The sequence below is a fragment of the Plecotus auritus genome, assembly GCF_963455305.1.
Source record: "Plecotus auritus genome assembly, chromosome: 3".
Taxonomy (NCBI): Eukaryota; Metazoa; Chordata; class Mammalia; order Chiroptera; family Vespertilionidae; genus Plecotus; species Plecotus auritus.
The window spans coordinates 119,182,386-119,210,369 of NC_137772.1; the positions used below are offsets into that span (position 1 = coordinate 119,182,386).

The 27,984-nt window shown below is 41.8% G+C and overlaps 3 protein-coding genes across 9 annotated transcripts in view; 1 reads left to right on the forward strand and 2 right to left on the reverse strand.

Annotated features, from left to right (window-relative positions):
• The window catches only part of BRCA2 (BRCA2 DNA repair associated), an 81,098-nt gene extending 79,304 nt beyond the window's left edge, over nucleotides 1-1,794 (forward strand). The window contains exon 26 of the mRNA XM_080662134.1: nucleotides 200-1,794. Within this exon, the coding sequence (XP_080518260.1) occupies nucleotides 200-859 (660 nt within the window). The 3' untranslated portion in view covers nucleotides 860-1,794. The remainder of the gene's footprint in view (nucleotides 1-199) is intronic.
• N4BP2L1 (NEDD4 binding protein 2 like 1) lies at nucleotides 373-27,976 on the reverse strand. Of its 4 annotated transcripts, none has more exons than XM_080662162.1 (5): nucleotides 27,523-27,796; nucleotides 9,906-10,033; nucleotides 7,059-7,127; nucleotides 6,037-6,087; nucleotides 373-482 (listed from the first exon to the last, which is right to left on the reverse strand). In XM_080662162.1, exons 1-4 carry the CDS (start codon nucleotides 27,690-27,692, stop codon nucleotides 6,044-6,046), a joined length of 411 nt encoding a protein of 136 aa, XP_080518288.1. In that variant the 5' UTR covers nucleotides 27,693-27,796; the 3' UTR covers nucleotides 373-482; nucleotides 6,037-6,043. The 4 variants fall into 4 exon arrangements, with proteins under 4 accessions (XP_080518288.1, XP_080518285.1, XP_080518286.1 ...); XM_080662159.1 differs by lacking the exons at nucleotides 373-482; nucleotides 7,059-7,127 and adding exons at nucleotides 7,177-7,253; nucleotides 9,533-9,621 and having other exon boundaries at nucleotides 4,637-6,087; nucleotides 27,523-27,976; XM_080662160.1 differs by lacking the exon at nucleotides 373-482 and adding an exon at nucleotides 9,533-9,621 and having other exon boundaries at nucleotides 4,637-6,087.
• N4BP2L2 (NEDD4 binding protein 2 like 2) overlaps nucleotides 4,637-27,984 on the reverse strand; it is a 128,925-nt gene continuing 105,577 nt past the window's right edge. Inside the window, exons 8-11 of one of the 4 annotated variants that reach the window (XM_080662151.1) lie at nucleotides 9,906-10,033; nucleotides 9,533-9,621; nucleotides 7,177-7,253; nucleotides 4,637-6,087 (exon numbers count right to left, since the gene is read on the reverse strand). In XM_080662151.1, coding sequence (XP_080518277.1) covers nucleotides 10,002-10,033 — 32 coding nt within the window. In that variant the 3' untranslated portion in view covers nucleotides 4,637-6,087; nucleotides 7,177-7,253; nucleotides 9,533-9,621; nucleotides 9,906-10,001. Of the gene's footprint in view, nucleotides 6,088-7,176; nucleotides 7,254-9,532; nucleotides 9,622-9,685; nucleotides 9,801-9,904; nucleotides 10,034-12,114; nucleotides 12,226-27,984 lie in introns of those variants that run through there. The other 3 variants (XM_080662152.1, XM_080662153.1, XM_080662150.1) reach the window with 3 other exon arrangements.

A 27,984-nucleotide genomic window follows, 5' to 3' on the forward strand; every position in this document is an offset into this window, starting at 1 on the left:
TTTATATCCTCTTCTGTGAAATTATTTCCTTGTGAGGGAATCAAGAATGACTCATGAAATCATCTGCCCTATTAGATTTTACAAGAGTGAGAACGTATGTTATTTGTGTTTAAATATTTTTAATGAAAAGCTAATTTGATTTTGCTTTATATATGAGCACATAATTATATATGCCTCTTTTTCATTTGTTTTTTATTAGATGTCTTCTCCCAATAGTGAGATGAACTATCAAAGTTCTTTATCACTTTGTAAGCCAAAAGGGAAGTCTGTTCCCACACCTGTATCAGCCCAAATGACTTCAAAGTCTTGTAAAGGGGAGAAAGAAGTTGGTGACCAAAAAAACTGCAAAAGGCGACGAGCCTTGGACTTCTTGAGCAGACTGCCTGTACCTCCACCTGTTAGTCCCATTTGTACATTTGTTTCTCCAGCTGCACAGAAGGCATTTCAGCCACCACGAAGCTGTGGCACCAAATATGAAACACCTATAAAGAAAAAGGAATTGAGTTCTCAGATAACTCCACTTAAAAACTTTAATGACATTTCTGTTTTGGAAAGTGATTCAATAGCTGACGAAGAACTTGCATTGATCAATACCCAGGCCCTTTTATCTTGTTCGGCAGGAAAAAAAAAAAAAGTATCAATGGGTGAGTCCACTAGGACTGCTCCCACCTGTTCAAGATACTATCTCGAACAGAAAAGGCACCATTCTACCCCTATGGTCACAAAGCAGGAGAATTCCCACGTCAGTGCTGGAGAAACAGGAGACTCTATTCAGGACACAAGTACAATACAAGATACATCTAAGAGACTGCAAAGGCAACAGAACCGAAAACGACAAAAATTAGATACTGACGCTTAACCTTTCCAGTTTGTAACACACATGCAGTTTCAAACCACGCACCCATATCTGCAAAATGAGAACAGAAATGGTTCCAAATCTGCCTCAGTACTCATTATCTCACAGGACTGCTCTTTGCCTGCTTCAGTATTGGTATTCTTTTGTTTCAGTTATAGACCTTAAAACTGTTTATATATTTATTAACTGATCAAGGAAAAAATCCTTATGATGGGATTTGCTCACTACAAGTATTTTACAAATGAACTATACATACCCTTTTTGTTTAGATTGTGTCCTTAATTAAATGAAACTAGGTTTCTCAGTAGAGTTATTTTGACTCACATAATTCCTTTTAGTTTAGTTCCTACTTTAGTTTCTTTTTGTGTATGTGTGTTTTTAGAGGTAACCCACTATGAACCACTTTTCCTTAATGCACGTGTTAGTTGTACTATAGTTCTGTCCTGATCAAAAATCGGACTAAGATGTGACTGGTGCTTGCTTTTGATCAAATTGTTTATTCTTAAGTGTGTAACTATAAGAAAAATAGAACCCTTAGTATAATTAATTCCTTTATATGATCCCAATGTAATCTCTGAAATTAAATTACTTCAATTAAAAATTCAAATACTTTAATTCAGAAGTAGATTTCATAGTGTTAATTTTGTCTTTCAAATCAACCCTGATTCTACCTGCCTTCACAAGAAGTGCTAATGCTCCCTTTACCCCTTGTTTTCTCTCAGCACACCCCTCTGGGCAGAAGGTAACAGTTCAATTCAAGACGATATTATCATTTTTTACTTTCTTGTGTTTAATAGAAAAGAGAAAAAGCAGTTCTAACTACAAACTTACTAGTATAGTATGGAGAAGCTCTCTAATAGGGTCTTTCAATGTCTTAAAATGTATATCTAACATATATAAATATGTGTATATGCATATATATATATACACACACACATACACACATATATATATTTTTAAATTACAGTTTACATTCAGTATTTTTTAATATATTTTATTGATTTTTTACAGAGAGGAAGGGAGAGGGATAGAGAGCTAGAAACATCGATGAGAGAGAAACATCGATTAGCTGCCTCCTGCACACCCTTTACTGGGGATGTGCCTGCAACTGAGGTATATGCCCTTGTCCGGAATCAAACCTGGGACCCTTCAGTCCGCAGGCTGACGTTCTATCCACTGAGCCAAACCGGTCAGGGCTCAGTATTTTTTTTATTATTATTGATTTTTTACAGAGAGGAAGGGAGAGGGATAGAAAGTTAGAAACATCGATCAGCTGCCTCCTGCACACCCCCTTCTGGGGATGTGCCTGCAACCAAGGTACATGCCCTTGACCAGAATTGAACCTGGGACCCTTCAGTCCGCAGGCCAATGCTCTATCCACTGAGCCAAACCGGTTAGGGCTCAGTATTACTCTTTATTAGTTCCAAGTGTACAACATAGTGGGTAATGTTTTCAAATCTATTTATAAACATATTTGAAAGACAAAGACAAATTCTTTTATGAAGCAGTTTGTTTCTTTCTATAACTATGATCCATGATTTTCTCTCCTTTAAAAATTATTAACATGACAAGTAGTCCATTCCACTAGTCTTTTTAACTTGTGCTCTGCTCATCTTATTAATGTGGTTTAAGTTTTGTTCATAAAATAATTTGGTCTAATCATTTTCCTGGTGATCCATTCTAGAACAGGGAATAAAACTTAAGTCTCAGGAACAGACAGAATTATAATAATTTAACCTTTTTTTTAGACTCGAAAAATTTAACTGCTATTACCGCCTCCGTTATTCATTACCACATAGACTACTTGTCAGAGAGCGATTTAATGCACATCCTCCTTTTCATAAATTATAAATAATGTAGCTAAGCTATATGAGAAAAAATATGAAGCTTGAGAATATGTGGATATTATCCCCCCAAAAGTGACAATTTGATGATGACAAAGTCAACAGTGTACACTGCATAAGGGATAAATAGTAAAAGCAATTTGTGTTACCTATTCAACACTTAGTGAGAGCCTCTTGTGCATATAAAGTCCTACGCCTGTTCAATGAATGATGTAAACATAAACACACGAAATAATACATGTCAACGTTGAGGGTTCGAAAAAGTATATAAATCAGAGAAATAGATCACTTCTAGCTGGGATATGTAAAGTTGATGGCATTTAACTATTTTTATGTTTCCTTACCAAATATTTTAGGTATTATATGGGAGATTTGGGAGGGGGGGAGGTAAAAGAGGCAAATAGACCAGGAAACTGAACTCTGTAAAAGCTCTGGATCTATAACCTGGGGCCACTTCTCCATAGTGGTCACTTAAGTCTAGTAGCCCAAAAGTCCTAAACAGAGGGCCAAATTGGGAGGGCTTGAATTCTGACCCTTTTGGATTCTTTGGAATCAAAGGAAGGTAATTCCAGTTTGGGTTCTCTGACAGTCTCCTTCCTAACCTAAATGAGCCAAGCCCTCCTGATTGAGTGAATTCAGCAATAATCACGTTGACTAGACACTCTGGATTACCTTGGCCTGGACAGCAGTATTATGTGAATTATCATGATTATTAGAGGATTATTGTAGAACATGTTTGCTTGGACACATAGAACTTAGTAAAACTATAATAATACCTTAGATCTATTCACATTCACTAAATTTTAGTTTCATCAGCCAAACTTGGGTTACTCAAAGGAGATGCCAATTTTTAAAATGTTAATGAACAATTACAAATGCATTGCTGGTTGTCATCAAGATGTTGAGATTTCAATAGAGTCAGATAATGGAATGTCAAAGTAAAATAGTCTTTCTAAAGTGCATAGATAGCCGAAACCGGTTTGGCTCAGTGGATAGAGCGTCGGCCTGCGGACTGAAAGGTCCCAGGTTCGATCCCGGTCAAGGGCATGTATCTTGGTTGCAGGCACATCCTCAGTGGGAGGTGTGCAGGAGGCAGCTGATCAATGTTTCTCTCTCATCGATGTTTCTAGCTCTCTATCCCTCTCCCTTCCTCTCTGTGAAATACCAATAAAATATATTTAAAATAAATAAAATAAAGTGCATAGATAAAATAATTTATGTAAGCAAGTAAAAAATACGGTTAATTTTGTCTTTTGTATCCTATTTATTAAAGAAGATTGGTAAATAAGTTTATGATATAGAAAAATTGGTTTTTCTTTTTTTTTCTTTTTTTAACCCTCACCTGAGGATTTTTTTCCTCCATTGATTTTTAGAGAGAGAAAAAGAGAGGCAGAGCAGGGAGGGGGGGAAGAAAGGGAGAGAGAGAGAGAGACAATGCGAGAGACAATGATGTGAGAGATGTTGATTGGTTGCCTCCTGCACAACTGGGGTTGGGGATTAAACCTGCAACTGAGGTACATGCTCTTGATCAGGAATCGAACCCAAGACTCTTCAGTCCTTGAGCTGACGCTCTAACTCAGCTGTGGGCAAACTACGGCCCGCGGGCCAGATCCGGCCCGTTTGGCTGTTCTATTTGGCCCGCGGAGCCAAAAGAGCGGAGGGTTCTCTTGCTCTCCCCTCCGCTCCTTTACTTTGAATTTATATTAGTTCACACAAACACTCCTTCCATGCTTTTGTTCCGGCCCTCCGGTCCAGTTTAAGAACCCATTGTGGCCCTCGAGTCAAAAAGTTTGCCCACCCCTGCACTGAGCGAAACTGGCCAGAGTGAAAAATTTTATCTTAATATGGTAGAATTCTGTGGGATTTAGGTAATTAAATTTTTTATATTGTTGAAAAAAAAAAGGCTTAGATTCAATGACAAATCCACATAAAGCAATACCATATACTATAATTTTTAATAACCATAAAAGCACCATTATATAAGACATTTAAAATAATACTTCACAGAACATTAGTGAGAAGCTGTTAGTCAACAAGAAATAAAGCACACATCCTACATGTTCTTATCTATTTTGGGTCTCACACAAAATCTGATTATTCAGATTTAATTTGGATTCACAAATTCAGTATTGGTTTTAGGGATACTCCAGAGTTGTGGTAGAACTTCATTGTCTTGATGTCATATAAAACACCAACATTGCTCATCTTATCCCTCTGTGACCTCCTATATCCTGGGATGCTTAATTCCTTGTACTCCCAAACATTGGGGCTGCCCACTAATTACACTTATAGGCAAAATTTTTAAAGTTGTTTAATGATTCATCTTAAAAATTGATGTTTTATAAAGGAGGCTTGTTTTATTTATACTATTAGCACAACAGCCAAAAGTTATTCAGGTTTAATACTGTTCAATAGAATGGTAGTTAAAACACAAAACTATAAATAGTGACTTCAAATAATGACACTGATTTTCCTCAGTAGCTGGTATAGCTATTAAGAAGGATTTGACATTTTTAACAATGACACGCCATTAGAATAAAGGATTGATTTCCCAAAGTGTCTACTTTGAAGGACAGTATTCCTTTAGATGTATACTTTTTAGTATATTCATTTTAAAGGAAAATCAATATCATCATTACAGCCATATATTTCACATTTTTGGATACATAAATTTAAAAAGTAGCAATGGTACTAAAATTTTTCCTGCCTCTCATGTTTTCTCCCATCTTTCCAACTTTCCTGATGGAGATGAATTCCTGAAAAAATAGATTACTTCAGAGAAAGTGGTATTGAACCTTATATTTACTGTAAACACTTTATTTATGAACCTATGTGACTAATTGATTACATTCTTGGGTATGTTTCTCAGGTTTCATCTTCAAATTAATTGTTTCCCTAGAGAGAGTGACTTGGTCTAACCAAACCTGCAGAACTCCCAGCATCAGGCCATGCATAGAGCATCACTAACAAATGCCTGTTGAAGATGAATATGATGACGTCTGCTCAAAAACGTTCAGGTTCGACTATTTAAACTGGAATTAGAGCTCTGACTAAAACTGAACAAAGAATAAATACCAAAAATCGAAGTAAAAACTGATTTAGGAAAACACTGCCTGTAAGATCAGCCTCTAATATCCATGGTGACAACCCCCCCTTCTGTTAAAGGAGCTCTCATGTGTAAAGCCCCCAGGAGCCCTCCGGTTTGGAAACTCTGCGTAGGTATTCCAGCATCCTGCCCCATTGGAAGGCGATGCACCGCTCCTGTCCTGGCTTCTGTTCACTCTGCTTGGTTTTTCTGCGCGAAGCACACTATGAAAGGTAACACCGTGCTCATACCGTTCTTTCATTCGGTGTATTTTTTCTCTTGGGACTCCATGAATGTTTCTTCTACATGGAAAAACATGCAAACATTTAGTTAAGGCCATATATCAAAATGAATTACTTGTATTTTACAAGTCCTGTAGTATTACATAGGTATACACTCTATCCTCCGGGTTTAACTGTGACAAAAGCATAACATCTTGTTATGCAACCCTCTTTCAGGTTCCACTCCTGTTTTCCATGCTGCCCTGCATACCCCTAAACCACCCTGAGGCTTGTAGAGAGCTAATGCATCAGAAATGCTTTCTTTCTGGAAATCTCGATTCTGTGCTTCAAGACACAAAAGAACATCAGGAGATCTTTTTATGGTATATTTGCCTGTTAAGCATGAATATATCAATTTACGTGGGTCCGTCCTCGACACTTCTAGATGCTTATTAAAACAATCTTAAATCCTAGTGGGTGTGAGAATCAAATGGGGATATAAGTCACAATGTAATTCCCAGAGATTCCAACTATGGAAAGGGAGCCACAAACTAGGATTTTTAACATCCAGCTCAGGTGGTTGTGGTTCACAAACCCACTGTGGAAACACTATCTCCTTTTAACCATAAGATGAACTAGCCTTATACCTAAAAAGGAAATTCTGTTTTCACTGGTTACTTAAATCATTGACATTATCAAATAACAGATAATATCACAACCCATGCATTCATCAACAAGTTAGTATTATTTGGACATTTATTGCTTATAAATTAGAAGCAGCATCTGGACCACAAATGAACCACAGACTTTTCAGCATCTAAAGATATTTAGTCTTAAATGCAAAAACACCACTGACATGTATAATCCCATGCAGAAGAAAGTGCCTTTAAATGTTCATTAATGAAGAAGCATTTTAGCCAAATGTTAAATGTATTCTTTTAAAGGACTGAGTCCAAGCCAAGATTTTAGCATTTAGCATTATATTAGAAAACTGACCCAAAACTAAAGTCTTCACATTAATAACTCCCAAGTTATCAGTTTCTAAGAATTACCATTTCTGGCCTGAAAACTACCATGTCCATTTCCAGCCTGAAAAGATTCTTTTGTTCGGTCTGAAATACCTGAAAACAGCAGGACATATAATGAGGAGCTAGGAAAACACAGAAGTACCTGGCTAACTCTTGAACGTTGAATTTCCAGCGAGTCTCAGGTTCTCGGAATATAACTTCATAGTTATTTTCAAGTGCCTAATTTTTCAAAAGTACATAAAACATTGAGCACACGGTATGTATGCATGGGAATGTTCATACTGGCATTAAGCATTCACTGCATATCTTTTATAAAATTTCTTTTGTTTTACCAGTAAGCCCAGTGCCTTAGTTTATCTCAATAAATATAGTTGGTTCATGGCCATACTTAGCCACTCTCAGATTAATTCCCAGTGATAAATTTTGGTCCATTTTATCTACTACATAGGAAAATTATAAAGGTTATTTATTTTAGACATTTTTAAAAATAGATAGCTGAACTAGCTTAAACTTCCTGTCCATGAGCAATGACCTCAATGGCTTCTCAGAGTCCCTTATAGGATTATCACAGATTTATGTCTGTCGAATGCCTTTTCCTATTCCTCCTCATGACTTGGTTAGAAAATGGTGGTGCCATAGAAGCAGAGCTTATGAAATAAAAGTGATTTCCCCATCCTTTACATACTCTTCCTTCCAGAAGTAGCTCAGTGTGGCTCAGTACACTGCCCATTTCCTTGTTAGAAAACTTTAATTTACCAAAAAAAGAGAAAACTTACAGTTTACATATAAACACCCAAATATCCTTTGAATTCATAAATTCACTACTATTTTTTTTATCTCAAACTGAACTCTCAATAATAAAAGTTCAATGAAAAGAGCTAAGTAAAAAGATTTCCTCTTCATTCTTGAGATTAACACTTCTAATTAGGAAAGGAGTCAAGCATCATATATGGAAAATATCTAATTTCTGGGTCTTATTAATAGCTATGGATGGCTGAAAAAGATTGTACATATCCAGAAAATAAAAAGTAACATAAGCTCTAGCCGGTTTGGCTCAGTGGATAGAGCATCGGCCTGCAAACTGAAAGGTCCCAGGTTCAATTCCAGTCAAGGGCACATGCCGGGGTTGTGGGCTCGATCCCCAGTGGGGGTGCTTGCAGGAGGCAGCCGATCAATGGTTCTCTCTCATCCTTGATGTTTCTATCTCCTCTCCCTCTTCCTTCCTCTCTGAAATCAATAAAAATATATATATTTTTTAAAAAGTAACATGACTTCCCTTAAGTGATTTTCAGTTCCCCCTAACTCGTGGTTTTGAGTTGTGCCTTAATTAACTTCACTCTTCATATCCTTGTTCATTTCTCTCCCAAGTGGACTCTTTATATATATATATATTTTTTTAATTGATATTTTACAGAGAGGAAGGGAGAGGGATAGAGAGCTAGAAACATCGATGAGAGAGAAACATCGATCAGCTGCCTCCTGCACACCTCCCACTGGGGATGTGCCCACAACCAAGGTACATGCCCTTGACCGGAATCGAACCCGGGACCCTTCAGTCCGCAGGCCAACGCTCTATCCACTGAGCCAAACCGGTTTCGGCCCAAGTGGACTCTTGATCCATGAACTGAAGTGACCACAACGGTAATGTTCATTCCCTCCTGCTTTCACCAAAGTCCCACCCTTGGGGCCTACATGAAGTTGATGAGAATATAGTTAGAGAAAAGCACACCTGTATATAAGCTATTTTGCCCAAAATGTGCAAGAGGCCTAAAAATAGACTGCCATGAGCCCAGTTTGGGAGCTGTTCGTGTGACAAAAGCAGAACATTCAGCTGTCTTCTTCCTGTCCCCTGATTGTGTCTGGATCTTTTCTCCTTCCTACACCCCCAATAGGGAATGAAAAATCACTAGCATAAGAGATGAAACATGTCTGAAAACAGGTCAGACTCTTTAAAATTAAAGAAAAATGTGCACACTGTATTCATCTTACTGTTTTTTCCTGTTCTGACAAGAGCTGAATGGTTATATTTGCATGCTAGTGTCTTAATAGGACTACAGTATTAATCTTAAATCTGTTTTTAAACTAAAAACTCTATTGCCCTGAAACTCCCTTGCAGCAACAATATTTAGTACTGAACTCTCCAGCTAGTGCAAAGCAGACTGTCCTCTAATAAAATCTATAACTCTGTTAGTCCAATTTCTCTACAAGTTTCCGTGGGTGCTCCATGTGGACCTTCCCTTAGGAAAACAAGACAGAAAAGCTATCAAAAATTCTGATCCAGGACTATTTACAACTTGTACCCTTAAAGTGATAATAGCATGTCAGCACACTTGAGCCATTGAACAGCAGAGGAACACAAAAATAACTGCTTTACCTGCTCTGTGAGACACTGTTAATACATGAGATCGTGGAAGATCAGAAAATGAGGAAAGAACAAAAGTTTCAACTTTCTCACAAAATGTCCATAACTGAAAATTCAGAATGATACTTCTTCCTACCATGACTGCATAGGGCTTCATTTCCCAGGCGTGGAGGTTGGTATTATCAATAATAATGGGGGATATGCCATTCCTCATTGCTTTTCTTGCTGCAACACAATGTTATACAACAGTGAACAACATGCAACAGTCAGACAGAAAGGGGGAGCATACCCATATCTTGTCATTTTATTACAGCATGTCCTCATCACACAAAGTTAATGCCGCCTATTTCAGGACCCATTATCAATCATTTTCTCTTTCCTGGAATCTAGGAAGGTTTGGCATTCTGTTTGGGGGGAGGGGAGAATGGCAATTAAATGTATCATTCTGGAGCAGCTACAATCTAAGTGCACAATAGGATTTCTCAGGAGTTTGAAAAAGAATTTGTCACCTCTTTTCTGGTTCCATTCATGAGCCTCCTCTAGGAAGTCTGGATTGAACTCATAGGTACCATCTTCCCTGAAGAAAAAGTCATCCGTGCTGAAAATCAGGGCCCTGGGAAAGTCATGTTGCAATTGTCTGGAAAGTGAGGAAGAAGAGATTGTTTTATGACCGTGCATTGTTGTAATAGAAAATCATCTCCTTCTGTTTCTAACATTTAGCAATTTGTAATTATGAGACCACCAGGTTTTGAGTTGTTGAAATTTAATTTAAAAACAGAGATACTTATTATCTTTAGAAGGCCCTGCTCCTATCAAAGAAGGAGTGGGCTAAGAGGCAACTGTGTGAGTTGCCTAACTCTTGACACTAAGAAGTGCTGTCACTGCCACTGACTTATGCAGCAACCAGGACTAGAGAAAACTGGAAGCTGACAGTGGGATGACAATCTTTCCTTATGGGCCCCAGTTCCTGCTGCTGTTCCTCTGGGATGTACCAGGGCCTTTTCTTTTCCCTTAAACTCTCACCTGTCCTGGGTCCCATTTCCTGGAACTCTGTTCTCTCTAAGGACCCATCTCAGAAACTAATTCTTGCTCAAGTATGAAATGTAGATAAAAGTGATGGGTGTGTACTATCCCTGCTAGGTAGCATTTTTACATTTTTAAAAACATATTGTTACTAGAGGCCCGGTGCATGAAAATTCATGCACTGGAGGGGAAGTCCCTCAGCCCAGCCTGCCCCCTCTCATAGTCCCGGAGCCCTCAGGGGCAGGAGGCGACCTGGCAATCAGGGGAAAGCAACGCGTCCATCACACCTCTGCTGCTGCCACTGTCGGCAGCGCAAGCTTCGGCCGGCCCTAGTTACTTGAGCCTTGGGCCAGCCCTGGGCGGCTGGGCAGCTGCCATCTGAGGCTTGCCTGAGCCTCGGGCCAGCCCTGGGCGGCTGGGGGGCTGAGGGGCCTGGGTGCTGCCATCCTGTGGCTGTGGGTGCCACCATCTTTGAAGGCGTGGCAGTCAATTAGCATATTCCCTCCTTCTGGTCTGTGGGCGCCACCATATTTGAGGGCAGAGCAGTCATTTAGCATATTCCCTCCTTATTGGCTGTGGGCACTGCCATCTTAGCGATGGCATGAGGGTCAATTAGCATATCCCATCTTTATTAGATAGGATTGATTTCAGAGAGGAAGGGAAAGGGGGAGAGAGATAGAAACATCAGTGATGAAAGAGAATCATTGATTGGCTACCTCCTGCCCACCCCACACAGGATCAAGCCTGCAACCTGGGCATGTGCCTGACTGGGAATCCAACTGTGACCTTCTGGTTCATAGGTTGGTGCTCAACCACTGAGCCATGCTGGCTGGGTCGTATTTACATTTTAGTAGTGACCCAAACCAAATGAAAACACAATAGGAGAAGGAAAGAGGTAGGCCCAACATTCCCCACATCTTCCTAAATCTCTGTCACTCACTCTAAATATGAAAATATGAGAAAAAATAAAAACTACCATGGAGTTCCCCCTTTAAAGCAAAAAAACAAAAACACATTAAGTTATGCATAAAATAGCAAGATGTTTTCACTTAAAATACTTATTCAGACTTTCTTAGGGAAGAAGATGGATATTATGCTAGGTAGTAAGTGGGTAAATCCCTGAGCTTCCTCATCTGTAAAAATCGAGGGTAATGACACCTATCTTGCTCGGTGATGACAATCTATATAATAAAAGCCTAAGCAACCATTACGGCAGAACGACCAGAACGACCAGTTGCTATGACGCACACTGACCACCAAGGGGCAGACGCTCAACACAAGAGCTGCCCCCTAGTTGTCAGGGCACTCCCACAGGGGAGTGCCACTCAGCCAGAAGCTGGACTCACGGCTGGCGAGCTCAGCGGCAGTGGCGGGAGCCTCTTCTACCTCCACAGCAGTGCTGAGGAGCAGCGAGCCGAGTGGTAAGGAGCAGTGAGTAGGCAGGCAGTAAGGAGCGAGGGGTCCTGGACTGCGAGAGGGATGTTGACTGCCAGGGGGAGTGGGCCTAAGCTGTCAGGCAGACATCCCCCAAGAGGTCCCAGATTGCGAGAGGGTGCAGGCCAGGCTGAAGGACCCTCCTCCCCCGCACGAATTTTGTGCATCGGGCCTCTAGTCATCTAATAACATGGGAAAGCACCTAGAGCAACCCCTGACAACAGTGAGTGTGTTTCTTTCCTTTATCCCTACAGCACTCACCAGCCTAATTCTAACTTCAAGACAAATTCCGCCTGGCCGGTGTGGCTCAGTGGTTGAGTGTCGAGTTATGAACTCTTCTCTTTTGTTCATCTCCATCAAGAAAAATCATCTCTGGTCAGGAAAGAACAGAATGAATGTGAGGCACTGGGGCCACAGGTGGGAGTGAACAACTACATCACTGGGAAAGACTTGGGTTCAGGTGTTGCCTCTGTCCCTTCTGGTCATGTGACCTATCTCTCCAAGCTTCTGTTTTCTTAACTGAAAAATACAGATTAAACAGAGCTGCTAACCCAGCCAGCATGGCTCAGTGGTTGAGCGGCGACCTATGAACCATGAGGTAACGGGTTGGATTCCCAGTCAGGGCACATGCCCAGGTTGCAGGCTTGATCCCCAGTGTGGAATGTGCAGGAGGCAGCCAATCAATGATTCTCTCTCATCATTGATGTTTCTATCTCTCTCTCCCTCTCCTTCCTCTCTGAAATCAATAAAAATATATTCTTTTAAAAAGAAAAGTGGAAATCGTATTTGAAACACTTTTCAATTCTGAGTACTACACAATGTAAAGAGGGAGTTTGCACAATCTTTCAATTACTCAAGTGAATACAAGAAAGATGGAAGACCAAAATAAAAAGAATAAACACATTCCAGACATATTAAATAAAAATCTCTATCAAAAATTTTGGAGGGCTTGATAGTGTTTTTTAAAAAGGCAGCATTGATAGCTGCAAAAGTATTTTCAAATGAAATATATTCTTTCTTTTTTTAATATATTTTATTGATTTTTTACAGAGAGGAAGGGAGAGGGATAGAGAGTTAGAAACATCGATGAGAGAGAATCATTGATCAGCTGCCTCTTGCACACTCCCTACTGGGGATGTGCCCGCAACCAAGGTACATGCCCTTGACCGGAATCGAACCCGGGACCCTTCAGTCCGCAGGCCGACGCTCTATCCACTGAGCCAAACCGGTTAGGGCTATATTCTCTTTCTTGATGGGGTATGGTGGTAAACAGGGAGATTCAATGGACATGATCTTAAAATTCCATTGAAACAGGAATTTAGCCCTAGCTGGTTTAAGCGTTGGCCTGTGGACTGAAGGGTCCCAGGTTCGATTCCGGTCAAGGGCATGTACCTTGGTTGTGGGCACATCCCCAGTAGGGGGCGTGCAGAAGGCAGCTGATCAATCTTTCTCTCTCATCGATGTTTCTAGCTCTCTATCCCTCTCCCTTTCGCTCTGTAAAAAATCAATAAAAATATATTTTTAAAAAATCTATTAAAAAAAAAAGAAACAGGAATCTGACTGTCTCTCTTAATAGCCTTGTGGGGAAAGGTGGACCAGAAGATAATATATTTTAATACCCAAAGAATATTAGATAATTATCCAACTCATTAAACATTTATTGAGCACTTGGCATATGCCATGTACTATGTAAAGTTTAAGGTACGAAAGTAAAATAAAGTAACTGCTTAAGGAGTTCACAGCCCAGCCAAGGAGCCAGATCCTGCCTACTGGCCTGACGCAGTGCAATGAGCTGGACACCTGAATCCCACAAGCATGTAGGGTCGGGAGCCAGTTCTGACAGGAAAGCACTGTCAAGGACACTGTTGCCTCTCGGGGGAAGGAACTAAGAGGAGGAAGCTCCTGATAGAGGGCGTGTTATGAGCAAGAGACAGAAAAAAAATGAGAACAAAGATACTGTGGTTAAAAGTGCAAATCTTTTTTAAAAATAATAACATTTTTTAAAAGTGGAAATCGTATTTGAAACACTTTTCAATTCTGAGTACTACACAATGTAAAGAGGGAGTTGGCAAGCTGGAGTATGTCAAGAGAGGAGTGTCCAGGTCAATGTGAGGCCTGAAAACCATGGAAACTGTCAGATGAGCAAAAATCGCAAAGGAGTGTTGGGGTGTTGATGCTGAAAACAGATGATATAAGTAGAACATAATGGTCATCCCCAGATCCTAGGAAGTCTGTGTGTGGAAAAGGGATAAACTTGTTCTGTGGGTCAGCGTTTGGGTCGGCCTTAGCTGGGCAGTTCTGCTGGTCTTGCCTGGGACCACTCCTGCAGCGCAGACCTCATACAATATGGGGTGCTGGCTGCTCGCTGCCTGTTATCCACATGGTCTCTCATCCTCACCCAGGGTCACCCAGGCCTCTTCACTCATTCCAAGAGGGCAAAAGTGGAAGCTGCCAAGCATCCACCACATGCCATCCTCCAAAGCAAGTCATTGCCGACCCACACTAAAGGATAGGGCACAGAGAGTGGGAAAGGCAGCAAAGGAGGCAGCCATTTCAAATCTACCACAGATATTGAAAGTGATGTCAAAGAGAGTACAAAGAGGATTTGATGAAAGACTTTCACATTTTTCCATATATTTTTTTTATTTTACTTTAAAGATACTCAAAATAAAAACCCCAAATCATAAGTCCTAACTTGAACCTCTAATGCATACAACTGTTATAAAGACACCACAGAAACAATCTAAGGACAGCAGTGAATGCATGTTCAGGTGTGTGTATTTTATATTTATGAACACTTTACAGCTTCTAAGTTATTTTTATCAATATTATCTAGTCTATTAATGAGAGCTACATTCAGAGGTTAAATAATAGTGTATAATTTATTTTACTTACTTTTATGTGCTAATTAAGCAACTATGGATATGGGTTCCAAGATTTTTATATTTCTATTTGGTCCCAGATTTAATCCCTTCTAAATCTGGTTTCATTTGTTTTCCTAAATCTGCCACTCATAGTTTGTTTTGGTTTTTCATCATTTTCAGATTTGAATACTCCTTTTCCTATGCAGTCATATTGACTCTTGTTTTCCTCTTTCTTTATGGCTTATGAAATCTATTAGAGGTAAATATTCTGGCGTTTCCTTTAAAAAAAGCTTTAAGACACAATCCACATCTTATTTGAATTCTATTCCCTTCTAGAAAAAAAAAATCACAACAGAGAAACTACTCTCCTCCTAGATTGCAAAGCTTTACCTTAGAGTAATAGTAAAATTGCTCAAGACCACGTCTCACCATTTCCTAAGACATATTTGACTGTAGCCTACAGTCCACCTAACAAGCAGCTCCTTTACAGCTCTAATGGAATTGGGGAGTGCAGTGATCTTCTGAATGTTTATTCCTTCAAAAACACGTCCTCTCTTTAACTGAATTATCCATTAGCACTGATAGCCACCATAGCATCTTGAATGTGCAGGACAATAGAAGCTCTCCTAATTAAATAAAGATCTTATTTAATAGACAATCTTGAGATTCTCAGACTTGAGTGGAAGTAACACCATTCCATCCACTTCAGAGGTGGTAAGGACAGTGCCCCAGGTCTAGCTTTTTGTTGTGGTAGATCAGGAGCCTCATGTATGGGGGAAATTAAGAAAATAAAAATACAATAAAAGGGGGGAAAAGGATAGAAAATTATTTCCATAGAACCTTCACCTCCCCAGTTCCCCACCAAATTTACTTAAAATCGCTACTATGGGAGAAACTCAGGTACAAACCATGATTTCACAATTATCATTTCTTTCATGATTAGTGACATTGAGGATCTTTTCATATGTCTATTGGCCATCTGTGTGTCCTCTTTGGAAAACTACCTATTTGGATCCTTTATCCACTTTTTTTAAAAAAATATATTTTATTGTTTTTTTTTACAGAGAGGAAGGGAGAGGGATAGAGAGCCAGAAACATTGATGAGAAACATCAATCAGCTACCTCCTGCACAACCCCCACGGGGGATGTGCCCACAACCAAGGTACATGCCCTTGACCGGAATCGAACCCGGGACCCTTCAGTCCGCAGGCCGATGCTCTATCCACTGAGCCAAACCAGCCAGGGCCCTTTATCCACTTTTAATTGAATTATTTGGGGGGGGGGGGGGTGTTTGGTGTTGAGTAGTATAAGTTCTTCATAAATTTTGGATATTAACCCCTTATCAGATGTATCATTGGTGAATATGTTCACCCATTCAGCAGGCTGTCTTTTCATTTTGTTGATGGTTTTCTCTACTGTGCAAAGACTTTTTATTCTGATATAATCCCATTTGTTTATTTTTTCTTTTGTTTCCCATGCCCAAGGAGATATATCAGAAAAATATATCAGGATTTGGTATTTATGGTATCAAATCTAACATTTAAGTCTTTAATCCAGTTTGAGTTTATTCTTTGTATGGTGGAAGTTGGTGATCTAGTTTCAATTTTTTTTGCCTGTATCTGTCCAATTTTCCCAACACCATTTATTGAATGGACTATCTTTTCCCCCATTGTATATTCTCGACTCCTTTGTCAAATATTAGTTGATCATGAAAGAAATGATAATTGTGAAATCATGGTTTGTACCTGAGTTTCTCCCATAGTAGCGATTTTAAGTAAATTTGGTGGGGAACTGGGGAGGTGAAGGTTCTATGGAAATAATTTTCTATCCTTTTCCCCCCTTTTATTGTATTTTTATTTTCTTAATTTCCCTCATACATGAGGCTCCTGATCTACCACAACAAAAAGCTAGACCTGGGGCACTGTCCTTACCACCTCTGAAGTGGATGGAATGGTGTTACTTCCACTCAAGTCTGAGAATCTCAAGATTGTCTATTAAATAAGATCTTTATTTAATTAGGAGAGCTTCTATTGTCCTGCACATTCAAGATGCTATGGTGGCTATCAGTGCTAATGGATAATTCAGTTAAAGAGAGGACGTGTTTTTGAAGGAATAAACATTCAGAAGATCACTGCACTCCCCAATTCCATTAGAGCTGTAAAGGAGCTGCTTGTTAGGTGGACTGTAGGCTACAGTCAAATATGTCTTAGGAAATGGTGAGACGTGGTCTTGAGCAATTTTACTATTACTAATATTTGACAAAGGCATGGGTTTATTTCTGGGCTCTCTATTCTATTCCATTGATCTACCATCGGTTTTTATGCCAGCACCATGCTGTTCTGATTACTTTAGCCTTGTAGTGTAGTTTGATATCAGGTAGCATGATTCCTCCAACTTTGTTTTTCTTTCTCAAGATAGCTGTGGCTATTCAGGGTCTTCTGTGGTTCCATACAAATTTGTGGATTATTTATTCTAATTCTCCCATGTATTTTTTTAATATATTTTTATTGGTTTCAGAGAGGAAGGGAGAGGGAGAAAAAGATAGAAACATCCTATATAATAAAAGCCTAATATGCAAATTTTCCCCTCAAATGGGATTTGACCAGGAGTTCGACCAGGGGGTGGGGCCAGCGGTGGCAGGCGGCCTGGAGAAGGGATGCACCTCCCCCCCTCCCCCACCAGCCAGAAGCAGCAGCAGGCAGCCAGGGGAAGGGAGGTGCCCCAGCCAGCAGCCAGCAGCTGCTAGGGACCCTACCCATGCACAAATTTCGTGCACTGGGCCTCTAGTCAATGATAATAATCACTGATCTCCTCCCTCCCCCCGAGGATCGAGCCCACAACCTGAGTATGTGGTCTTGCCTGGAATTGAGCCTGGGAGCCTTCAGTCTGCACGCCAATGCTCTATCCACTGAGCCAAACCAGCCAGGTATTTTTGTTGTTAATTCTCACCTGAGGATATTTTTTGCATTGATTTTTTTTTTTTTTTTAGAGAGAGAGAGTGGAAGGGAGGGGGAGAAACAGAAGGAGAGACACATCTATGTGAGAGAGACACATCAATTAGCTGCCCTGACCGGGGATCAAACCTGTAACCCAGGTATGTGCCCTTGACCAGAATCAAACCTGAGACCCTTCAGTCTGTAGGCCAATGCTCTAACCCAGGGGTGGGCAAACTTTTTGACTCAAGGGCCACAATGGGTTCTTAAACTGGACTGGAGGGCCGGAACAAAAGCATGGATGGAGTGTTTGTGTGAACTAATATAAATTCAAAGTAAAGGAGCGGAGGGGAGAGCAAGAGAACCAGATACAACAGCCGGATCCAGCCCGCGGGCCATAGTTTGCCCACAGCTGCTCTAACCACTGTGAAAACCAGCCAGGGCTCACATGTACTTTTTTTTTTTTAATATATTTTATTGATTTTTTTACAGAGAGGAAGGGAGATAGGGATAGAGAGTTAGAAACATCGATCAGCTGCCTCCTGCACACCTCCTACTGGGGATGTGCCCGCAACCAAGGTACATGCCCTTGACCGGAATCGAACCTGGGACCCTTCAGTCCACAGGCTGACACTCTATCCACTGAGCCAAACCGGTTTCGGCTCACATGTACTTTTGATGAACCATTTGAAAGTAAGTTGCAGACATCATGACACTTTGTTCCTAAATTCTTTGTTAAGTGTCTCCTAAGAACAAGAACATTCTCCTACATGGAGGGGTGGAGGCATGGAAGAGGCTGGTCCTACACTCACTTTGGCATTTTTTTAATCGAGGGGGATATTTCCACTGTGGAAGCTCCCTATGAGAAGCAAGGGGCTCCAGTCCCACACCAGTCCCTTAGCCCAGGGCTCCAGAGCTGAGAAGAGAAGTTCACGTAATTTTGGGCTGTAAAGACCAGCAGGAATTGTGGCTGAGTGATGGAGGTTGCTGGAGACCCAGCAGTTCCTCTTAAAGGGCTGGTGCATGGACTTACTCAGACTTGATCCCTCTGGGCTCCAGCGCTGGAATGGTGGCTTTGGGGGACCCAGGGACGTAAAGGGAGGAACTGGATTGTCTGGCATTGGGGCAGGAACTCTGGGTCAGCTTTCTCCCAGACGAGTGTGTGCATAGGGGTCATTATTCCTGTGCTGGGACCTCCCCCATTCCAGGGCTAACTGGCAGCCATTTCTGTGTTTCCATCAGCCTAGCTCACACTGTTTGCTCTGCCCAGGTGATTCCCTGAGACCCCGCTCCATTCAGTTTGCAGCCCCACCCAAGCTGTCTGCAGTGGTTTTTGCATATGAATGGCCTGTCCTGGCTCAGGCTTCAGACTTTTCAAAACAAGCAGTAGCTGGCTTCAGGATGCCCCAAACCTATTAATAAAAGGTCCAAGACCCAGCACTAGCACCTGCCTGCCTTGCTTCACAGCTTGGCCTTGCCTGGGCACTTCGAAGCCTAATACAAATAGCAGCCATCTGCAGATGGCTCTGTAGCTCCTGCTGGGTGGTGGCCCCAGGCAGTGGCTGACTTTGCACCTCCCAGGAAGCCACAGAGCCAGTCCACCTGGTGGACAGCTTCAGACCATACCAGATTACAAGTCTACACATCCACAAGCAACACTCCCAAGAGGCAGACTCAGTGAACACCAAAGCCCCATTGAAGTAAGTCCTGCTCCATAGGGATGTCTCCTGCACTGCAGCTCTTCCACGGTAGTTGCTGTAGTCCAACTGACCTGGAGTTCAATTCCTTCCAGTGTTGCCAATAACAATCAAGTCTCAACTATAAGAAGACTGTGCACACAGCCCACACAGGGGTACACCTAGAGGGTCCACCTCAGGTAACTGGAGAGGCTGAGCCACTGGACCCTACAGGACACCTACTACATAAGGCCACTATACCAATTCCAGGAGACATAACAGCTCTACCTAATACATAGAAACAAACACAGGGAAGCAACCAAAATGCAGAGACAAAGAAACATGTCACAAATGAAAGAAATGGAAGCAAGCAAACTACTGAATACAGAGTTCAAAATGATGGTTATGAGGTTGCTCAAGGATCTTAATGAGAGCTTTAAGGGACTTAGTGAGACTTACAGGTATCTTAGTGAGAATTTCAAAGACATAAAAAAGGACCAGTCAGAAATTAAGCATACACTAACTGAAATAAAGAAAAATTTACAGGGATTCAACAGTAGAGTAGAGCATTAACAAAAAAGAAAGAAAAAGAACCTGAGGTGTTAAAGAACCAAGAAACCTAGGTTAGTTCATATGCTAATCAATAAAATCAATAATAAAATAATATTTAATAAATAATTAAGATAAAATAACAATATTCAAAATCAATCTGCTTATGGATTTAAAAAGTCTCCTAGTATATGTCCAACTGATAATGAAACTAGGAAAGCCTTTTTGTATAGCAAATGACATTTATTTTGTTGTTTAATAAATGCTTTGTCCATAACCTGCATAGTTATTGAACAAAACTATTTTCCACAGTAAAAAGTTATTTTCATATTTAAAAAGTTAACAATTTGTTGTAAAAACATGAGAAAATAAGTCAAGGGGGAAAGTTCATAATCCCCCTCTCTAAAGTCAACAACTATCGATTGACAGATGTCTCTTTCACACATTAGTCTTCAGCCATGGGCAAACTACGGCCCGCAGGCTGGATCCGGCCCGTTCGGCTATTCTATCCGGCCCGCGGAACCGAAAGAGCGGAGGGTTCTCTTGCTCTCCCCTCCGCTCCTTCACCAGCAGCAGTGTTAACATGGCAACATCGGGAAACACGGCCGCAGCTCCTTCTTCTGAGTGGGCAGATTTATATCCGCCCATTCAGTAGAAGGAACAACCTCTCAATCTTCCAGAGGCTCCTTGTAATGTCCGCGGACCCGTCTCCCGACATCACTCTGGGAATGCGTAGACACGTTATCGTGGTGATGTAGGGAGACACGCCCCTGGAGAGCACAGTATCAGAGCCTTTCTGAGGTAAGATTAAGAGCTCTACTCAAACACAATTTTTTCCTGTTCCCACATTCTATATATACATCACAATGACTTGTTAATAAAACAACAAAGACTTTCAGCTTTTAGGGCTTGTATCCACTGCAGTTTTTTTTCCCACTGCGGATGCGCGCAGCAGGGAAAAAGACACACAGAGGACATGTCACACTAGCCATGCTGCGGCTGCATTTTTTTGCTGATACGGATGTGGTATCAGTAACGCTACTGTGGCCACTAACCGCATGTGTTAGCGGCAAAACAAATGCATTTTGCGCTGCGTTTGCTTCTCCCCCTTGTGCCTGTAAAAATGCGTGCTACAGGGCATTTGTGTTAACATGCACCACTGCACATTAGCATCAACGCAAACATGATGGAAACCTGTGTACCCTGCATTAACCCTAGCTGCGCTGCATTGCAGTACTGCACCACACTGCAACGGCAGCACGGCTAGTGTGAACGAACCCTAATTCAGTGGGTTGAACAGAAAGATTGTATAGAAATGTGATGAACTAAAGATTTTATTGCAAAATCGCTTAATTTCAGGGTTTCAGAAGTAATTGGACAAATGAAAAACTGAAAATCAAATGTTCATATCTAATACTTGGATGAAACCCTTTCCTGGTAATGACAGCCTGAAGTCTTGTACTTATGGACATCACCAGATGCTGGGTTTTCTCATTTGTAATGCTCTGCCAGGCTGTCACAGTAGGGGTATATATATAAATATCCTGCCATTTCCAGCTTTTAATAAGAAAAACTGTTGCAATGGACATTTAAAAGTGGCACTTGGTTGTTTTTATAGAGTCCAGTGGATGCAATCTGGCATTGATAATGGGCTCTTTCACACTATGTGCACTGCGGCTGTTTTTTGCCAGTAACGGAAGTGCTAGTGGTAACTACTGGTTACCCATGTTTTGCACTGCCCTAGCACCTCCCATACAAGTGTGTCTGGAAGACACAGCAATGTGCAGCTATGTGTGTTACCATAAACAAAGGGCCTGTGTGAAAGATACACAGGTTTCCTATGGAGGAAAGGGGTTGTTCTCTATGGTCAGGGTGTGCCTCTGTCCCATGTCTGAACTTTTTCAGATGATTTTGTTATATATATATATTTTTAGAAGACCAAAAATGTTATAGTAGAGCAAATTTAATCACTTGTTTTTATACTTTACTGTCTTATTTTAGTAAAGAATTTAATAAGAGAACGGTACTGTTGGTTTTAGTCCAATATTAAACATGAGTAGACCAAAGAAAAGGAAAGTGGACAGTGAATGCCGAGTGTTTAAGAGGGAGTGGACGACAAAGTATTTTTTCACCGAAGTCCGATCAATGCCAGTATGTCTGATATGCCAGGAAACACTTGCAGTCTTCAAAGAGTACAATCTCAGCTGTCACTTTGCCACAAAGCATGGCAACTATGCTAGCAAGCAGTCACCTCAAGAACGGGAGGCTACTGCACAGAGGTTGATGGCTAAATTACAGGCTCAGCAAAATGTCTTTCACAGACAAACTGCAATTCAAGAGACAACTACCAAAGCAAGTTTTATGCTATCATTCAAATTAGCAAAAGCTAGCAAACCTCTCTCTGAAGGAGAGTTTTTGAAAGAATGTATGATAGAGACAGCAGGTCTCTTGTGTCCAGAGAGCAAAGGCAAGTTTGAAAAACTCAGCTTATCGCGCAGGACAGTGACTCATCGAGTGAACTGATTGATGAAGACTTGGCCAGCAAGTTAAATAGTAAGGCAGAGTTCTTTAAGTTTTATTCACTAGCATTGGATGAAAGTAATGACGTAAAGGACACTGCTCAGCTCTTAATTTTTATCCGAGGGATTAGTGACAATTTTGAAATTGCGGAGGAGTTTTTAGCCATGGGAGCCACTGAAAGGAAAAGCACAGGGAGAGGACTTGTATGACCGGGTGTCTACTGTCATCGAGAAAATGAAGCTACCATGGAGTAAACTTGCTAATGTCACGATAGATGGATCTCCAAATTTAACTGGAAAAAATGTTGGACTGCTAAAAAGAATTCAGGATAAAGTGAAAGAGGAGAACCCTAACCAAGATGTTATTTTTCTTCACTGTATTATTCACCAAGAATCATTGTGCAAGTCTATATTACAACTTAATCATGTTGTTAATCCAGTCGTAAAGCTTGTTAATTTCATTCGCGCAAAGGGACTTCAGCACCGACAGTTTATTAAGTTTCTGGAGGAAACTGATGCGGATCACCATGACTTACTTTACCACTCTCATGTCCGCTGGTTGAGTTTGGGCAAAGTTTTCCAACGAGTGTGGGAGCTCAAAGAAGAGATTGGTGCATTTTTGAAATTAAAGGGGAAGTCTGACAAATTTACTGAGCTGAGTGACAAGAATTTGCTGTGTGACTTTGCATTTGCTGTAGATATATTTTCACATTTGAATGAGCTAAATGTGAAGCTACAGGGAAAAGATCAGTATGTGCATGACATGTACACTAATGTGAAAGACTTTAAATCGAAGCTGATTTTCTTTTCCAGACAAAGTCTTCACTCATTTTGCCACACTAGCCACACAGAAGGAGACCATCCAAAACGTGAAGAAATACAGCAAATCACTGGATGACCTGCATGCAGAATTCTGTCATCGGTTTTCTGATGTTGAAAAAATTGACCAGTCACTTCAACTGGTGGCCTGTCCTTTGTCACAAAACCCTGAAACAACACCAGAAGAGGTGCAACTGGAACTCATCGATCTTCAGTCTAACTTTGTCCTAAAGGAGAAATTCAGCTCTCTTGAACTAAGAGACTTTTATGCTTCACTTAATGAAGCCACTTTTCCAAACATCCGGAGGATGGCACAGAAGATACTGGTGCTGTTTAGGTCAACCTATGTTTGTGAGCAGACATTTAGCGTCATGAACATCAACAAAGCCCCTCACAGATCCAGCTTAACTGACGAACACCTCAGATCTATCCTGAGAATAGCCACAACAAAACTAACTCCAGACTTTGATGCATTAGCTAAAAAAGGAGACCAACAACACTGTTCCCACTGAAGTTGATGTTTTAAAGACCAAAAACCTTTCAACCCAGTCTACATTGCCATCTACATCTACGTCCCAGGCATAATTTGGAAGTTGCACTAAAGAAAATGTTTAATTTACTGTTTACACATTTTGTTCTTTTCTATTTGTTTTAGTTTTAAATTATTTTATTATATTTAAGTTTAATTTGAAAGGCTTTTGTACCTTTCCTTTGTTAGGCAATTTTATTTTGCCTTTGCCATCTTCAATATAAGGTATGTTATTGTGCTATGATTCCTCCATTTTTTGAAGTTTCAAATTATAATAATTAGTGTTTACATTCTTCTTGTTAAAATGTTTGAAATGAATAAAACTATTGAAATAAAAAAAAAAAAAGACCGTACCCTTTTATGTAATGATGTTTACTTTGAATTTATATTAGTTCACACAAACACTCCATCCATGCTTTTGTTCCGGCCCTCCGGTCCAGTTTAAGAACCCATTGTGGCCCTCGAGTCAAAAAGTTTGCCCACCCCTGGTCTATGAGGATATGTACACCCCTTTCTTTGAACCAAATATGGGATTTGTGTGTGTATTTATAACATATAAATGTCATATTCATATATATATATATATATATATATATATATATATATACACATATATATATATGAAAAATATATAGATAGCTTTGTTATAGGCTTTTTTAACATACACATCTATGTTCCCATTAATGATAACATGACTTATAAGCCATGCTATCATTAATTTTTTTGTATGACTACACTGGCTCACGGCTCACATTTTTTTCTATTATATAAAAAAACTCTGTAAGGTACATTCCTGTCTTCCTGTGCTTGTCCAATTGTTGCCTTCAGATGAATTCCTGGAAGTAGGACTTACAGGTCAATGATAAGAACCTATTTCTGAAATGTTTCCTTTTAAATAAGTTTTTATTGATTTTACAGAGAGAGGAAGGAAAAGGATAGATAGAAACATCATTGATTGGCTGCCTGTTGCAGTCCCCCAACTGGGGATCAAGCCCAAAACCCGGGCATGTGCCCTGTCCAGGAATCGAACCAGCAACCTCTGGGTTCATGGGTCAATGCTCAACCATTAAGCCACACCAGCTGGGCTGAAACGTTTTTCAAATGATAGAACAAACTTAGAGGGCATCCTAATTTGTTAGCACTCCGATGTAATGAAAAAAATTTTAAACTACATAAAACTCCAACTTTTTTTTAATGTCGCCAAATAATTTAAATAGATGGTTTCCACATTCCCTTCAAAACAAATAGGTGAAAAGCATAGAAATCCAACATTGATTTGGAAGACAAGACATCCTAATTTCAAAAACATTTTTATTGTTTCTTTAATCAAATGAAAATTAAAAGTTGAGCAGAAAAAGATGGACCTGTATTTTTATTCTTCTGATTCAAGAAATACATGTTTATTATAGAAAATACATAGAATAAATTATGAAATTCCCAGAATCCAACTATACATAAGATAGCCTCACAGTTTTACCATTCTCTATATGTGTATTTTTTTTAACAATTTGGCATTCTCCTTCTCTCCCCCACCTCTCCCCCCCAAAAAAAAAGTAGGCAAGGCAACACCCTGAGGTTGTGACATCCACCCACACTATTTCATCTCATTGCATGCCTCCCTTAGTATTGAGCTGTCACCTATTTCCTTGTTTACTTACCAGATTTCTGTATAAATGCACAACCCAACCCAAGGCTGTGCCAAAGCACCTCTGCCCCCAGAACTGCCAACACCCAGAGGAACAGGAGAACTCGCAGAGCCACTTCCATCTTCACTTTAAAGTTTAACAAGTTCTCACACACATTTAATCTTCACAAGAGCCCTCTGAAGTAGGCAGAGCAGATATCCTCCCTTAACAGGAAAGGAAACCGGGGTACAGAGCAATTGAGTAAAGATCACAGATAGTGAATGGCAAAGCTTAAATTTGAAGCCATAAATGGACTCCAAAGTCAGAGCTCTTCACGTAGCAATTATTAACAAACTAAGTCTGGCAACTAGAACTGGTCAGAAGGATCTTCAATAAATCATCTCTAACCTAATCCTCTCCTCGTATTCACATATAAGGAAAATAAGTCCCAGAGAGGTTAGGTGATTGTGCAAAGTCACCAGCTATTTCCTTATGAACAGGATCTAAAGGCACAGACTCCCAGACCAGTACTCCCACCAGCTGTCCCTAGAGAAATGTTCTTTAATAAGCTGGTGTCTCATCCAGTGTCTTCTGCTTAGCCAGACTTCACCCAGGAATTTAAATCCCCAAAGTGTAGAATGTTAGAGCCAGAAGGGTCCTTAAAGGCCACTGAGGCCCAGTCACTCACTTTACAGATGAGGAAGGTGAAGCCCAAAACTCAGTTTCTGATGGTCAAATCTATGTACCTCCACACATCATGACTTCCCTTCTGAGCAATTATAAACACAATATGGACAAAGACATTACTTCCTTCTTTAAAACTCAGTGTGTGATAGCCCACAAATCAGCAACGCCAAAGTGAAACTAAACAGGATTTGAATCCAGAAGTTACTTCCTTGTTAACAGAGGTCCATCCCCCTACCGCCCCTGTCCCCGCCCCCCTTAAAATGTATCATAAAAAAACCCCACTCTGCACCCTCCAACTCCCCATCCAATAGGTTTCTTAGATAAGGGTATTAACAGCCTTTTGGAAGTCACCCATCCCATTAATCTGTGAAAATGTAGCAATATTGTTTTGCTGAAGGCTTCTGATCCACAAATGAGCTGGGAATCTTAACTACAACTGGCAACACATCACCAGGGCTGTCACCCTTCCCTGACCCTCCTCCCATCCAAACCATCTCCTGAATGCTGAATGTAGGCTCCCTGATTCTTCTTTGGCCTCATCTCTCTAAGGAAATGGAAAGCTCTCTGAGGACAAGGGACCACTTCTTCCACTGAAAACATACACTGTGCTTGGCAGAGCAAGACATGGCCCCTGCCTTCAAAAAAACTTACACAAGGATAAACAGAACCATGTGCAAAATCCAGCGCAGTCACAGAGGTGTAACAGGAAGCCCTGGAGCCCAGAAGGCGAGCATCTACTGGTGGGTGGGGTGGCTGAGTCCTAAAGGGCTAGTGGAATCATGGGGCAGAGGGAGACGGCGGGCAGGACAGGCAGGCGTCAGTGTCAGCACAGGCAGGGAGAGAACCCAGCAACGTTGCAGGAACCTCAGGTGCAGGCAGGGAGTGGTGGGGCTGAGGCTGGCCTGGTGGGCCTAGCAAGCTGGCAGCAGGCGACAAACCCGCGTAGTCCGAGCTGACCTGGCACTCGGGCCTCCTACGCAATTCGCGGGTGAACTCTTAGCCGCCCACCGCGTGGCGCTGTCACCAGGGTCCGCGGGCCGCGCCAGCACCCTCCCGAGCACCTGAGCGCCTCCGCAGCTGCCCCAAGCCACGCAGCTGCCTAACCTGCTTGGTTCTCAGCGCGCCGCCCGCCCCGGCCTGGGCCCTGTACCTGCCCGCGCCTCTCCGCCGGTGGAAGACGCCCGAGGACGCGGTGGCGGTGCCTGCGCGCAGGGGGCGGCCCTACGGCTTTCTCTGCAGTCGCCTCCAGGTTTGCCTGACAACGAACCCGGCGGGCCTCCTGCCCCAGGGCCAAGGCGGCGCAGGTCCTCGGTCTCCGGCAGCGGCGGCCAGGGCCGTGCCACCTGGGGCTGGTGCGGGGGCGCAGCTCCAAGACCGTGCCCGAGGAGCCCGGCACAGCACCCACGGCGCGACCGGGCTCCGCACAGCCGGGCTGGGGCCGATGCGCGGGCCGGGCAGGTGGCATTACCTGGCCAGCGTGGTTTTCCCCGAGCCCGGGAGGCCTCGCAGGAGGTAGAGGTGTTTCCTAAAGCTGTGGCGGCGCGGGGGTGTCCCACGCGGGGGCGGCGGGGCTGGCGCCCGTGTCTGCGACTGCTGGAGGCTCAGCCTCCCAAAGGATTCGAGAAAACTCTCCTCCATGGGGCGGGGGCTGCAGCTAGGGCCCGGGGTTCCCTGTCCTGAAGTCCCGGCCTTGGCCAAAGCTGTTGTTTTTGTGGCGCTCCGGCCATGTGATAGATGGAGGGGCGGCGCTGGCAGCCCAGCCCCTCCTCCTCGCCCGCCGAGCTGCGCTGCAGGGGAGGGGGCGTCCCCACCTGGAAGCTGACAGCGGGAAAAGGCGGGCTGGCCGGGCCCTCCGGAGCTCCCAATGCCCTGCGCGACAAGGGAGAGCCGCCCAGGACACTGGGGCACTGCTTGGACGCCTGGAAGCCAG

Coding starts and splice junctions, on each gene's coding strand:
- N4BP2L1 (XM_080662159.1), bottom strand. CDS start 27,692: ATGGAGGAGAGTTTTCTCGAATCCTTTGGGAGGCTGAGCCTCCAGCAG. Junction 9,622..9,905: donor TGAATGGAACCAGAAAAGAG/GTGACAAATTCT, acceptor ATTGTGTTGCAG/CAAGAAAAGCAATGAGGAAT. Junction 7,254..9,532: donor TGAAGCCCTATGCAGTCATG/GTAGGAAGAAGT, acceptor TTGAAAAATTAG/GCACTTGAAAATAACTATGA.